Consider the following 12,536-nt stretch of genomic DNA (forward strand, 5'->3'; position numbering starts at 1 on the left):
CTCACTGAGTGCCTCCACTGAGTAGAGCCGAGGACGCCCCGAGTGCTCACAATGCATATTAGGCAGATCACCGAGTAGGGACCAAGCCGAGAGGTGAGTAGTCTGTACTGAGTATAGGAGGCCTCAATGGAACACAACATGACAGAGCAAGCTAAACTGAAATCTCTTCTTCTTCTAGCACTTTTAACCATCATCTTTAAATATTTACTCACCCAACAAATATTTCACACACAGTAAGGGCTAGTGTTGAAGATCGACAGAGTAAAACTATAAATCCCCAATCTAGTAAGGGAACACCCGGACTCGCACCGCCTGATAGATGAGCCTATAGTTTACTCCGTAATACTGTAGTAGTCTTGTGCCAAGATGAGTATGCTATCATAGGATTGAGATACTGTAAGCTGTGCTGGTCTGCTTTACTGTATACAGGCTTGGATCTCGCAGTTCGTAACTTTGAAAGAGTCTTACATTCATTCGGATATGGAAGATATATAATACTTTGTCTTATCTGGAATATATAGCATGTTGCTTTCTATTATTGTGGACGCCGTCGGGGTCTTCATCATCTATATATAGGTTAAGGATTCGTGATGTAGATCTTTCCTGATATTATCAATAGTTGATGATCAGACGGGATATTGGATCAGATTCTCATGCATATACAGGTATCCATTTAGCTGAGTATTTACTTAGATATATTGAGAGCCAATAGCTCTCTCATGTAGAGACGCACAGCGTACCCACACGTGGAGTAGGCTGAATACTAGTACTTAGTCCACTGAAGAGATCCAACAGAAATGGCACTGTACTCTACATGAGTATACCACTCGAACGGATCAGAGAAGAATAAGCTCTATTTTCTCTTAACCTTCCAATGTATATAAACATGAATCGTTGCCGAGTGGAAAGATATTTGAGCAAAGTACCCGAAGAAAGGCTGGGTCTGGTCTTGTTGATGGAATCGACCACCATGCATTTACATTTACATAACATGGTGTAGTAGAATGGAATGAGGTAAATGGGATTGATATTGATGACCTGTGGTGACACTCTTTTCTTTGCCCTTAATATTGAGGTAGTAGTATGTCTCCCGCGAAGATCATTCACTGGTACAGTATAATCGCTGCCAAATCATGGACCATTATCAATGATACAACTCTTCTCTACCAACATGGAATCCCACTCTTCTTCACCATATCTTCCAGGCTGGCATGATCTTCGTAACGGCAATTACTAACAATGATGCACTGTAGAGAGTAGGTTATGCATTCTAGTTGCCTGAGTCGTAATTGGTGCACCACGTTTCCGTTTCAATGAGCTGATCCGTATCTCTTCAGCCTTGAGGTCTGCGACTCACTCGGACTCTAGACGTCTGAGATGTTAGTCAATGAAGAAGAGAAAGATATGTAAACCTCCTCTCTCTCTCTCTCTCTCTCTCTCTCTCTCTCTCTCTCATCGTCATTTCCGACCAAACTTCGCATCCATCCAGATTCCAACAGTAGTTTCTCCTTACAATTGAACGATCCATAACCCGACCCGACAACATCACAATGGTCAGCATTAGAAGCATTACTCTCGCCGCCCTAGCTACCTCCACCCCCCTGGTGGCAGCTGACTCCTGCAGACCCGACTTTCCGAACTGCGGTGACAACTTGCTGGGTAATGGTATGTTTTGCCACCTCTCCTTTCCCGTCGCATCCCCTATCGTAGATTTTATTCGGCATTACACCATGGAGTACCCTTTGTCGAGGAGATGATCTGCAGCGATGCTGAGACTATAATCGACAAATAATCCAGAGGTGGGGGCGTATCTGAAAAAACCGACGACCTTGTGGTTACGGTCCCATATCGCCGAACCGCATACGCCGTCGACGATCGCCTCGTGCGAGCCTTGTCCCATATAGTGCCATTGACAACGAATCCACAATTGCTCTGGCTCCAGAGGGTCATCGCTTGGCACACAGAGAAGTGAGTGTGATGATCTGGTGCCTTCAAGAAAGCCCGAGAAGGGGCTGTCAAGGAAGATGTTGTCCCCGACTCTGGTTTCGGCCGCCCGAGAAAAACCGGCAAACTTGAAAGGAGGGGTTGGTATGATGGTATTTTCGAATGGCTCATTGATAAACTCTACGCCTGGATCGAGCCTGACCAAGCCAACGTCGGTGTGCGTGAGCCCCATGATAACTTCGCCGATCTTGTTGCCGGCGTGGTTCGGATGATAGACTTTGGCGCCAAGGGGAGACCCAGGGAACCCATGGGCGGCAACTGTCATGAACTGGACCCCAAGATTGTCCTTGATGAGGACGCCGGAAGAACTCAAACGCTCGAAGTCTTTGTCTAGATCTTTCCCTGAGCTCAGGCTGACCCCGGGCCTCAGAATTTGATACTGCGAGTTGTCGACTTGGTCGGCCCTGGGTGAGGCGGCTTTCATTCGGAGCGCGGAGAGCGACCTCGGTCGGCACATTTCTTCTTCATAGAGATAGAAGCAGTTGCATTGAGCAACGGACCGAGGGACCCTAGAAAGAAGGTCATCAACACCGCCTGCCGCTTCCAGAACGATGATAACGACATATCCCCAGTATTGGATTTCGGTGATTTGGATTGAAATATGCGCAAAAAAGTCTTTCACAAGATTGAACACAAGATCGACAGCTGGTTCATTATCCCGTAGATCGAGGTGTTCGGAGAGCGCAATTCTGGAGCGACCCGGCCGGCGGATGGGAATGCTTGGGCCGAAGTCACTTTCGTTGTCGGTGAGGTAACATGGCACGCCGGCGACTTGTTTGGGCCAGGGTTTGGGCGGCAGAGTTTTGAAGTGATAGACGAGAAATCTCTCGTCAAAGTCGACTCGATGCGCACCAGGGAAGACCGAGAGAAGGTATCTGTTACTGCTGTGCTCGAAAAATTTCGAAGGAGATTTTCTCAAATCAAATTCGAAGATGATCTGGCGAGAGGCTGGCAAATTTGGGGTTGTTTCTGTGGGTTCGCCAACTGGTTCCGGATGTGAGTGGTGAGAATGATAGAGAGGACGCTGTAGCTCTAAAATTTCATTAGCATCAATATGGTCGAAATCTCTCACCCACAGAGTTCCACTCACCGATAATTGCCCCATCTTTGGGGAAGAGATCCGATGCCAGGCTACGAGAGAAACTCGAGGGGGCGGTCAGGGGCTGCGGCTGCACTTGGTGTACAGGAGATATGATGAGGAATTTCTTGGAGGCGGATGATTCGGGGGATGGTGTGATTTTGCGCTTTTTGGGCGAGGAACTCTGCTGGGGGGAGACCAGGAGGATTTCCCCCGAGGAGGGGGAGGAGCTCATACTGAGTAAAGATTGAGGTATGAATATGAATACTAGATGAGGATTTAGACCGTGGACGGTTGAGGTGAGAGATGAATGAGGGAGAAATGAATAGAAGGAAGATGGACGATAGAGCTAGACAAGAGAGAGAGAGAGAGAGTTGGAAGGAAAAGAGGAGAAAAAGAGGGCTGAGAATGGAGGAGGGAGATGAGTTCGTAATGTGAGGTCAGAGTGACTCAAAAGTCATTTGGTGATATGTATCATGGTCTCGTGACAACGTTGCGTAAAAACTATAAACACCGAGTAGGTTTAGGTTTATCCATATTAAGCACAAGTAGGTGACTTGAAGTATATGCACATCGGGAATCACTCTCATACAAAAACAAAATCAAAATCAAAAGGAATACATCCAATCCAGCGCTGCCATTATCTCATAATTCATGTTCATATCTCCTCCAGTCCATAATTCAAGTGCGACTAATAGCCATACTCGTCATCAATCTGGTCCGGACTCCCCCTGTATTGACTCCTCTTCCGCGGACTCGACTGACTCCCCGTCAACGGCCGCGGTCCCGTCGGCTTACGATTAGGCGTGCTGCGTGGCGACGACCGTGAACTCTGCTCCCCGTTAGCCCCTCTTCTTCCGCCACCCGTGTAGAAAAAGAAATACCTGCACCCGTTCCACATACGACCGCTCGTCGCTCCCCTCTGACACCTTGGGTGGCCGCTCTGGGATCAAGGGACCCTCGTCTTTGACCTTGGGTGGACGCGGCGGCCCTGCCCGCGAGCTCGCCCCCTCTGAGTACACGTCTGAGATGGGCGATAGTCGGCTACCGCCGCTGTAGCGCTGGTTCGCGCTGCCTATTGAGCCCCATTGCTCGGCTGGCGCATCGTATACCTGTGCTTGCGTCTCCAGCTGTGTCTGATATCGCCCTGTGGGCCCCTGCCGCGGCTGCGGGTGCTGCATGTCTAGGCTGTCGCGGTGAGCCCGGTACTTCGGTGCCTCTGATATCTGCGACGGGACAAGCGGCGAGGGTGGTCGGTTCTCGTCTAGGCTGTAGCTCGTCCGCATTCGGTCATCCCCCGCGGCGTCGTACGACCCCCGTCCCAGGTCTGACCCTGACGGCGACGCCTCGAACGAGCCGCCCCGCTCCTTCCGCGCCGGTTGGATGCTATTGCGGATGTTGTCGCCCATGGACGACGCCGTCGTCTTGGACCATCGCGAGATCTTGGGGAAGAACGACGAGCTGCTGGACTTGTGCTTGCGCGCCTTCTCTGTCGACTTGGGGGTGTGCTCCGTGCTCAGCGCCCCCGAGGCCACCGGCCCCCGCGGCGGGGTCGTCGCCGCTGTGGGCTCCGACCCGGGCCGCTCCGGCTGCGTGCCGGTCCCGCCGCCCGGTAGGTTGGGGCTCAGGAACTCACCCCGCGCATCGCCGTCCACCGGCTCGTCCGCCTCTGGCACTGTGCTGACGCGCTGGTCGGCCGGGCCGGGGCCCCGACCATCCGCCGGCCGCGAGAACATGGAGAGGTAGCCGGAGTGATTCTCTGACGAGGTCGTCCCCGCGTGCCCTTCCGGCTCGTAGCCCTCCGGGTCTACGCTGCCTGTCCGCTGGCTCCGCGCCATGTGGTCGTCTCCATACCGCAGGGCCTCCACCTCGTCGAGAAGATGCTCCAGCATCTCTTCGATCTTGCCCAGGTCGTTGCCGGATTTGAGATGCAGCCCCTTCATGGCGCGCTTGAAGACGTTCATGCGCTTCGAACGCAGGTCCTCCGGCTCCGTGGCGGTCCGTGGCCGGGTGCTGACCGGCAATGGGCGCGGCCCACCGACCGCCCGATACGTGCGCTCATGCTGCTTTTCATTCGCCTCCATAACTAGTCCATCTTGTTGCGCAATGAACTTCTTCATGCCCTCGAACGAATTTCGCATCTCGGTGGCGCTCTGGACCAGGGTCATGAGAATCTCCGTGTCGCGAGCGTTCCGCTGCGCATCGCGGACGGTGAGCTGCCTCGAGTTAGCCACGGGGATTCAATACTGCATAGATGGAGGGACTTACATGATCCATGAGCGCTACGATATCCTTCGACTGGATTCGCTCGATCCCCCGGCCGGTCGCGCTGTCATACAGAGGCGACCCGGCACCGTGGGAGTAGCCGCTCAGCTGTCGGTGGTGACCAGGTGCGAACGAGTCAGGTCCCGCGTCGAAGAGACCCATGGCGCCGCTGTCCATGTCGAACCCTTTGTTGAGGGGCTCCGGGCTATCGGCTCCCGGGGACCGCGGGTTGGCGGCCGATACGTATCCCTCATCCTTCGCCCCCAGGGGGGTGCCAAACAGCTGGTCCCGGGGGTAATGGTCATAGAACCCGTTCGGACTGTAGCCGGTCGGAGAATAATTGTCCTGGTTGTAGTCGAGGCCGGCGGCTCTCGTCTGGTCGAGGGGCGACTGATGGCCCGTAGGGTCCGTTGGGCCGTACCAATGATTCTCATGGGGAGCCGCGGGGCCCTGGATGATGGACGGGTTGGTGTTGATCTCCGACTCCAGGTCCGGGCTCCGCGTATCTTCTTCGGGGCTGGGGCTGCGGGTGTGGAGGTCATCGGCGTAGCCGTGGGGGTCTTCGAGGGACTGCGTGACACTCTGCGGCGGGGAGCTGGCGCCCATGCGCCTGGGGAACGAGGTGGCGTCCGGACTTGCCGCGTCCTGCTGCTGCTTCAGGGGACTCCCCTGACGGGACCCCGCGGCCGGATCGACCCGCTCTGGGGACGGGGGTGGGTGTCCCTGGGAGCGGCTGACGCCCGACGGGTTCGATTTGGTATCCACGAGCGAGGGGTCGAGGATCGAGGGGTCAAGGAGCGACGCCACCGCAGACTCGACCGCAATAGGCTGGACAAACTGTGGGCTTGTGCCGGACCCCGGCGCCACCGGGCGCGCCTGGTGGGCCTTCTCTAGGTAGTTAACCTCACTGTCGTCGGTGTAGTCGGCGGTCCACCGCTTCCCATCGGTGCTCACGGTCTCCGCCTGGGAGTACCGAGGATCGACGTCGTCCCCGCCTGCAAACGTCGGCCACGGGTGCTCACGCGGCGAGAGGCCCGAGGACTCCTCGTACCCCAGCTCCGGGCCGCGGTCCGTGTAGTTTTTCCGCAGCTCGGCCTGGCTGGCGACGCTGGAGTTGGCCTGGCGCGTGGACCGGGCGAGGTTGGTGCTTGGGGCCGAGGAGAGCGAGTCAATGGAGAGACGCGGCTCGACGGCCTGGCCGATCGGACCCCGTCGGAGGGAGGCGCTGCGGTCACTGGCCACGCTCTGGATGGGGCTGAGGGTGCGGCGGCGGGCGTCGCGGTCGGCGTCGCCCCCCTCGAGTAGGTTGGCAGCGGCGGCGGCAGCGATGGCCCCTGCCGCCGCCTCGCCCACGGGGGAAGGGGCGCCGTGGTGGTCGTGCAGGTCTTGGTCCGAAACGCTGTGGATCGACAGATTGTGGCTGGATAGGTTGCTGTGGTGAAGCCCTAGTTCGTGCCGTCCCGCGGGCTCGGCCGTCCGCTCTGAGAGGAGGGAGTCGCGCGTCAGGTCAGACTCGATGGCGCTGCGCAGCGGCATGGGGGCGACATTGTGCTTTCGGAAAAGCAGCTCGGTCTCGTTGCCGCTGCCGGTCCGATTGCGCGAGCCGCTCATTCGTGAGCCGCTCATGCGTCGGGTGCCCCCCCCTTCTTCTTCCTCCTCCTCCTCCCGGTCGAGGCTGGAGCGCGAGTCGTGGTGGCGGAGGGCGGCGGCGGTCAGAGCACTGCCCACGCGGCCGGCTTTTTCGGCGTCTCGTAGGCCCTTGCTCCGCTGGCGCCGCAGCTTGTCCTGCTCCGTTAGATCCGGGCGCAGGCCCCACTTGACGGGGTTCCCGTCCACCGTCGTGTCGCTGTCCCGACTGGCCCGGCGATCCCGCTGGGACGAGGAGCCAGAATCCCCGGCGAGGACGATACCTTCCTCCGGGCCGTCGTCGCCATGGAGGACGACGGTGGGCTTCCGGACGTCCGGGGCACTGGCGTGCTTGGAGAGGCGGCGACCGAGCTCCGTACCGCCCCCTGTGGACGAATAAGAGGCGCTCATGTCGCGGTCAAACTTGGAGGAGTTGGAGGCGACGCGCTGGTCCTTCTTGAGCTCCTTGAGCTCGGGCAGGATCAGGCGGCGGATGGCGTCCTCGACGGTTTCGAGGAGCTTGGGGTTGTTGATGGAGGATTTGGAGGTGCCCGACCGGAAGGAGTACTGGTCTCCGGATTTCCGGTGGGACGAGACGCCCGAGGTGCTGAGCAGACTGGACACGGGACTCATCTCGTCGTCGGCCGACTGGTGGTGGTGATGGTGGTGGTGGTGGGCCGTCCGATCGGAACCATGGCGATCGGCCGGGTCGCGCCGGGCGGTCCGGGTCCGGTGGTGGCGGTGGGTCTTGCCCCGGGGGGTGGCCTCGCGCGGCTCACTGCTGAGTTTCTCGGCCACGCGATGAGCGATGCGCTCGTGGCTCAGACTTCGGCTTCTCCGGCGAGAGGGGGTCTTGAGGTACTCGCCGGCGTCGGGCTCCTGGTCGCGGTCCATACTGGTGCTCCGTTTTCGCCGGACGGCGGAAGAGGAATCAATCATGCTGTCGGCGGGCATGGACGAGATGTCGGAGGGGAGGTGGACGTAGCGGGAGCGGGTGGAGAGCTCGCTGCCGGGGTCACGATCCATGAGCTCGATCTCGACGGGGGGGTTCGGATGGGCGCGAGACGAGGGGTCATCAGTTGCGGAGGCGGAAGAGGTGACACTCTGGTCATCGACGACGGCAGGGGGCGCCTTGTGCCGAGACGGGGAGGAGAAGGAGATGCGGCGAGTGTAGGTGGGCTGGCGGGTGCCGGAGCCGGCCTCGGAGATTTGGATGTTGTGCTCGTGGTGATCCTTGGCCTTGCGACCGGAGGAGGGGGTGACGCGGACGCGGACACTGGGACGGGAGACGAGCGAGCCCGAGCCCTTCCCGCCCTCGAAGTACTCGATGAGCAGGGAGGTCTGGGAGTGCTGCTGGGCGGCGGAGGACAGTTTGGCGTCGTGGTTCCCGCGGGAGGAACGGCGTCGGGCGGGGGTGGGGATGGTGACGGGACTACCGTCGTCTGGGATGGAGTAAGTGGTCTTGTCTGTGCGGCGAGAGAGGTCAGTGGCCAAGTCCGTGGCGGTGGTGCTGGCGACGATGGATTCAGTGGGGGCGGGTAAGATCGGTCGGCGGGAATCGACGCCCATGGTGAGGTTATTGGCAACGGATCATATTCTGGTGACTATATTTTTTGATTCCTTTTTCCTCTTTCTTTCTTGCTTTCTTTCTTTTTTTTTTTTTTTCGTTCTGTCTCCTTTTCCTCTCGTTCTTTCTTATTTTGTTTCTTCTTCAAGGGTGAGGTTAAGGAAGGATGGAGACGGTCGCTGGTAGGAACTCGAGTCACTACAAATGACCGACGAGCAGGAGGTTGAAGGGAAGGATGGAAGGGTCAAAGGAGAGGATTGTTCGATGAATGATCGAGGAATGATCGATGATAAGATTGATGGAATGATGGTGGTGAGATGAGGAATGTGGGTAGTGGGGAGTGGGGAGGAATGTGGCAGATCTGATATTTCGAGAGAAAGAGCGTACCGATGGATGAAGAGAGTCAAATTGGTCGAAACAGTCGAATCAGTCGAATAGGGAGAAGTCGAGGATTCGAATAAAAGAAGAAGAGAGAGAGAGAAGAAGGAGAGAACAGAGAACAGAGAGACGGAGAGAGAGAGAGAGAGTGTGTGTGTGTGAGGTGTGATGTGTGATGTGATTGTGTGAGATCCTCAGGGTGACCAGGATAGGTGAGGAGAGGTCAGGACAGGTCAAAACAGATAGGACCGGCCGTTAATTGAGACCGAGAGAGGAAGAATCAGGAGAGAAGAGGAGAAGAAAGATCCAAGCCAGAAGAAAAGTGAACCGATCGGGAACCGACCGTCGAGGTAGAAATAAGAAAAAGGGCGAGGCTGGTTGGGAATCAGAGTCACTAGTAGGAAGAGGGAAGAAGGAGGAGGGATTGAGGGATCTTCCTGGCAAATATTATATAAATAATTAAATAACCCTCTATAAATCTAGAATAATATAATCGTCTACAATGATCCAGTTTCATCTTTGATTCCTACCCAAACCATCATGTAAGGCACTATGAGGATCATTGGTATTGAAGGTTCCAACATGAGCACAGACAGATCGATCGATACTACTACCTTACTACCTAGATGGAGACTTCGATCTGTCTGATGTCTCCAGATCAACCAGTCTACCCAACTCGTGTCGGTGCGGCCCTATGCCACCGCACCGCGGTTGAAACAGGCGGATGCAGCGATTATATAGATCATGAAACCACCTCAGCACCATCAGGCCGGAGAAGAGAACCACGATGAGGAGATTTGGTCCACCGATGGATCCACCGACGTGGTCACCGTGCTCGATCGTCTTATTGGCGGTGATCTCTCTGCCAACTCATCATCCTCCTTCTTCTCTCCGACTGGCTGTCTGATTTTCTTCTATCCTTCTTCTTTCTTTTCCCTTGATTTAAGAAAAGAGAAAAAAAATAAAAGAAAAGAAGAGAAATTATTTTCAATTCTTCTTATAAGAAAAAGAAGGAAAAGAAGGGGAACACGAGGGAAAAATAAATACATAAATCAAACTGACCAGCCACCAACACCGGCTCCACTCCCTCCACCCCTCCACCCCAGCCACCCGAATAACAATCCAACACGACGAACTATCTGACTTCCGATCTCCACGTGAAGATTTTATACTCGGTCAATTTATACCTGAACTTATAAATACTAAAATCCCCTGAACGATCCAAGGTTATATTCCTCCCGTAACAAGAAGAGAATTCTGACTCCGCACAACTCCTGCAGCTGCCTCGTGCCACCACCCACAGCCAACTGGCGTCGCCGCTGACGCGACACACATCCCGCTCTGTCTGAGTTGGTATGACCGGACTATTGGGTCATCGTGGACTGTATCTTGTTCTAAATGGCGTATATATGATGGGTTGTACTCCGTACTGTCTTACTTTTTGAGGATTTTCCCAGAAATGGTCTGGATAAGAATCGCACCGACAGCCAATCTAGTCCAGGATTTGATATTTAGGTAGAAGATATATCCTGTTACTAAGCTCTTGTCACTCTACATAATCGCTATAGAGCTCTATGTAATTGCTCTACAGAACAATAGTATAATTCCTTGGTCAGACTCGTACGGCTACACAGTCAGGTACCAAACCTTTAGCCATCTCACCTCAGCTTCAAGACCAGAGCTTGGTTATTTACGTGATACTTGACCGAGGGGTCCGTGCAGGCATGCAGAGAGAATATATAGCCTTTGTATGGACACAATAAAGCCGAGCAGGTGAGCATCGTAAAAGCCCTAATCTATGCATGCAGACATTCCTGCAAATCACCCCACGTACAGGAACTTTACTTTCCTTCGTGAAACAAGATACCACTCGGCTACAAAAGATATTTAGACACTTCCGCGCTCTGTGGGTACTGGGTGGTCAATGTCTACCTGGGTAGACATTGACCACCTGTCTATATAACAACTTATACTGCGACATCCTCTTTACCACCTTTTATAGTGTACCTGTCAGAAGATAAGAACAGTATTAAACAAAGAGATTATACTTTTGACGCGGGATATTCTACTAATTCCTAAAAGCCCTAGAGCTGTGGGGTTACATTTATTAATCAGTGAATCCGTAGATAAGGACATGAAAGAAACTTCATTCTCAGATACAAACAATACGGGAAGCCGCTTGTGTGAAGATCCGGATGTTCTACCTCCATAGGACACCCGTTCTAGCGTGACCTCGGAATATTTATAGACTTGGACGGTGCTATGCGAACGTACGGGGCAATTGGAAATTATAATTACAAGGATGGATTGCTGTTAGACGCTACTTTTCTGTCAGGGATTGACCATGTTGGCTGCCACCTTTACTAAATTATGTTGCAATCTCCCGCGTCCTCTCCTCGATGAACTCAATATCTTGAAATAGCTAGAAAACAAATAATAAAACCGTGTCTATCATCTACAACACAGACACGGATATACGAATGTGGAGACAGATACCCGAGCAGCAGCAGACACACACACACACACACACACACACACACATAGACAGAGAGAAAGACAAACAACACCACTCAACGAAGATTATGGCGGGTACGCATATGCTGCAGAAGATTATCTTCCCGGTTACAGGTCTTGTCACAATCCGGCACAGGACAAGGATAAGCGAGCGGAGTGATGTGCAGGTTGCGAATATGGCGGATGAGCTCAGAGACGCGTTGGAACCTGCCGAGATAGTGACAGTCTTCCCACTTGCATTGCAGGGGAGTCGTTCTGCGGGGACTAGAAAAATATACATATGCTGGTCAGCTATTATCTTTGCTTCTTTCCAGAAAGAGAAAAGGAGGGGCGAGATAACCTGGAACATACTTGGCGGTGCGATTGTTTCTCTGAGACGGAGTCTGCGAGCTCCGTCTCTGGCGGCTAGTCTCGCCAACTGCGAGGCGTCGTCCGTTTGATGATGGTTGAGCCAATCCGCTGGCGGAAGAGCTGCGTGCGGACCGTGGATTGGAAATTGCGGCAGGTTGGTGGAGAAGGCGAAGAGACGTGGTCTGCCTCATCGCCCTGTCCCGGGGATATGGCTCATGGAAGGCTAAGCCACCGTCGCTTGGGATAGGTATGAGGTAGGTGGGGAAGGGTGTACCATAATCAGGAGATGGAATAGACGTTGGTTCATTGACTTCTGCGGTAGGGCGCCAATCCGCACCTGGAGTAGCCAAAGGGTGGTGCATGTTATCCATACCATGATACCCTTCCCAGATGGGCTGTTGACCAAATTGCCATGCCATCACGAGTTAATCGCGTGGATACGGTACAAACGAAGATCAGTTTGAGACGAGCTGAGAAGTGAAGCACGGCGGATGACTTGATATCAAAGAGTTCGAGGGGAAAAGAACAGGCAATTTCGTCGGGGCAGAGACAAGATTTATACTCTTATTCAAAGACAGGACAGTGAAACTCTTTTCCAATTACCTCTGAGAAAAAAAAAAAAAAAAAGAAGGAAAGAGCCCTGATGTACCTCGTGTAAACCGCACATCCGCCCGTGCCCTATCCACCGCTTGGATTTGGTGTCGGGATAGAGAAAAATCATGAAAGAGACCTCGAGGCAGTAGTGGGTTGTGG

The 12,536-nt window shown here is 54.2% G+C and overlaps 3 protein-coding genes across 3 annotated transcripts; all 3 read right to left on the minus strand.

The window, feature by feature from the left end:
* Positions 1 to 1,006: 1,006 nt before the first annotated feature.
* BDW47DRAFT_102232 (uncharacterized protein) lies at positions 1,007 to 3,506 on the minus strand. The gene is made up of 3 exons (XM_024811820.1): positions 3,095 to 3,506; positions 1,514 to 3,036; positions 1,007 to 1,372 (listed from the first exon to the last, which is right to left on the minus strand). The coding sequence occupies exons 1-2, from the start codon at positions 3,315 to 3,317 to the stop codon at positions 1,724 to 1,726; spliced, it is 1,536 nt and encodes a 511-aa protein (XP_024674106.1). The 5' UTR covers positions 3,318 to 3,506; the 3' UTR covers positions 1,007 to 1,372; positions 1,514 to 1,723.
* A 93-nt stretch (positions 3,507 to 3,599) lies between these two features.
* BDW47DRAFT_5834 (uncharacterized protein) lies at positions 3,600 to 8,846 on the minus strand. Its single transcript, XM_024819363.1, has 2 exons — positions 5,351 to 8,846; positions 3,600 to 5,298 (listed from the first exon to the last, which is right to left on the minus strand). Exons 1-2 carry the CDS (start codon positions 8,540 to 8,542, stop codon positions 3,925 to 3,927), a joined length of 4,566 nt encoding a protein of 1,521 aa, XP_024674107.1. The 5' UTR covers positions 8,543 to 8,846; the 3' UTR covers positions 3,600 to 3,924.
* A 2,582-nt stretch (positions 8,847 to 11,428) lies between these two features.
* BDW47DRAFT_102238 (uncharacterized protein) lies at positions 11,429 to 12,372 on the minus strand. Its single transcript, XM_024811821.1, has 2 exons — positions 11,784 to 12,372; positions 11,429 to 11,696 (listed from the first exon to the last, which is right to left on the minus strand). The coding sequence occupies exons 1-2, from the start codon at positions 12,200 to 12,202 to the stop codon at positions 11,489 to 11,491; spliced, it is 627 nt and encodes a 208-aa protein (XP_024674108.1). The 5' UTR covers positions 12,203 to 12,372; the 3' UTR covers positions 11,429 to 11,488.
* Positions 12,373 to 12,536: the final 164 nt, after the last annotated feature.

The sequence above is a fragment of the Aspergillus candidus genome (genome assembly GCF_002847045.1).
Source record: "Aspergillus candidus strain CBS 102.13 unplaced genomic scaffold BDW47scaffold_10, whole genome shotgun sequence".
NCBI lineage: Eukaryota > Fungi > Ascomycota > Eurotiomycetes > Eurotiales > Aspergillaceae > Aspergillus > Aspergillus candidus.

What these genes read in the sequence shown, in the direction of transcription:
- BDW47DRAFT_102232 (XM_024811820.1), bottom strand. Translation starts at nt 3,317, where the DNA reads ATGAGCTCCTCCCCCTCCTCGGGGGAAATCCTCCTGGTCTCCCCCCAG. An exon ending in CAAAGATGGGGCAATTATCG is followed by an intron (nt 3,037 to 3,094) that starts GTGAGTGGAACT and finishes ATGAAATTTTAG; the next exon opens with AGCTACAGCGTCCTCTCTAT.
- BDW47DRAFT_5834 (XM_024819363.1), bottom strand. Translation starts at nt 8,542, where the DNA reads ATGGGCGTCGATTCCCGCCGACCGATCTTACCCGCCCCCACTGAATCC. An exon ending in TCGTAGCGCTCATGGATCAT is followed by an intron (nt 5,299 to 5,350) that starts GTAAGTCCCTCC and finishes AACTCGAGGCAG; the next exon opens with CTCACCGTCCGCGATGCGCA.
- BDW47DRAFT_102238 (XM_024811821.1), bottom strand. Translation starts at nt 12,202, where the DNA reads ATGGCATGGCAATTTGGTCAACAGCCCATCTGGGAAGGGTATCATGGT. An exon ending in AGAAACAATCGCACCGCCAA is followed by an intron (nt 11,697 to 11,783) that starts GTATGTTCCAGG and finishes ATATTTTTCTAG; the next exon opens with TCCCCGCAGAACGACTCCCC.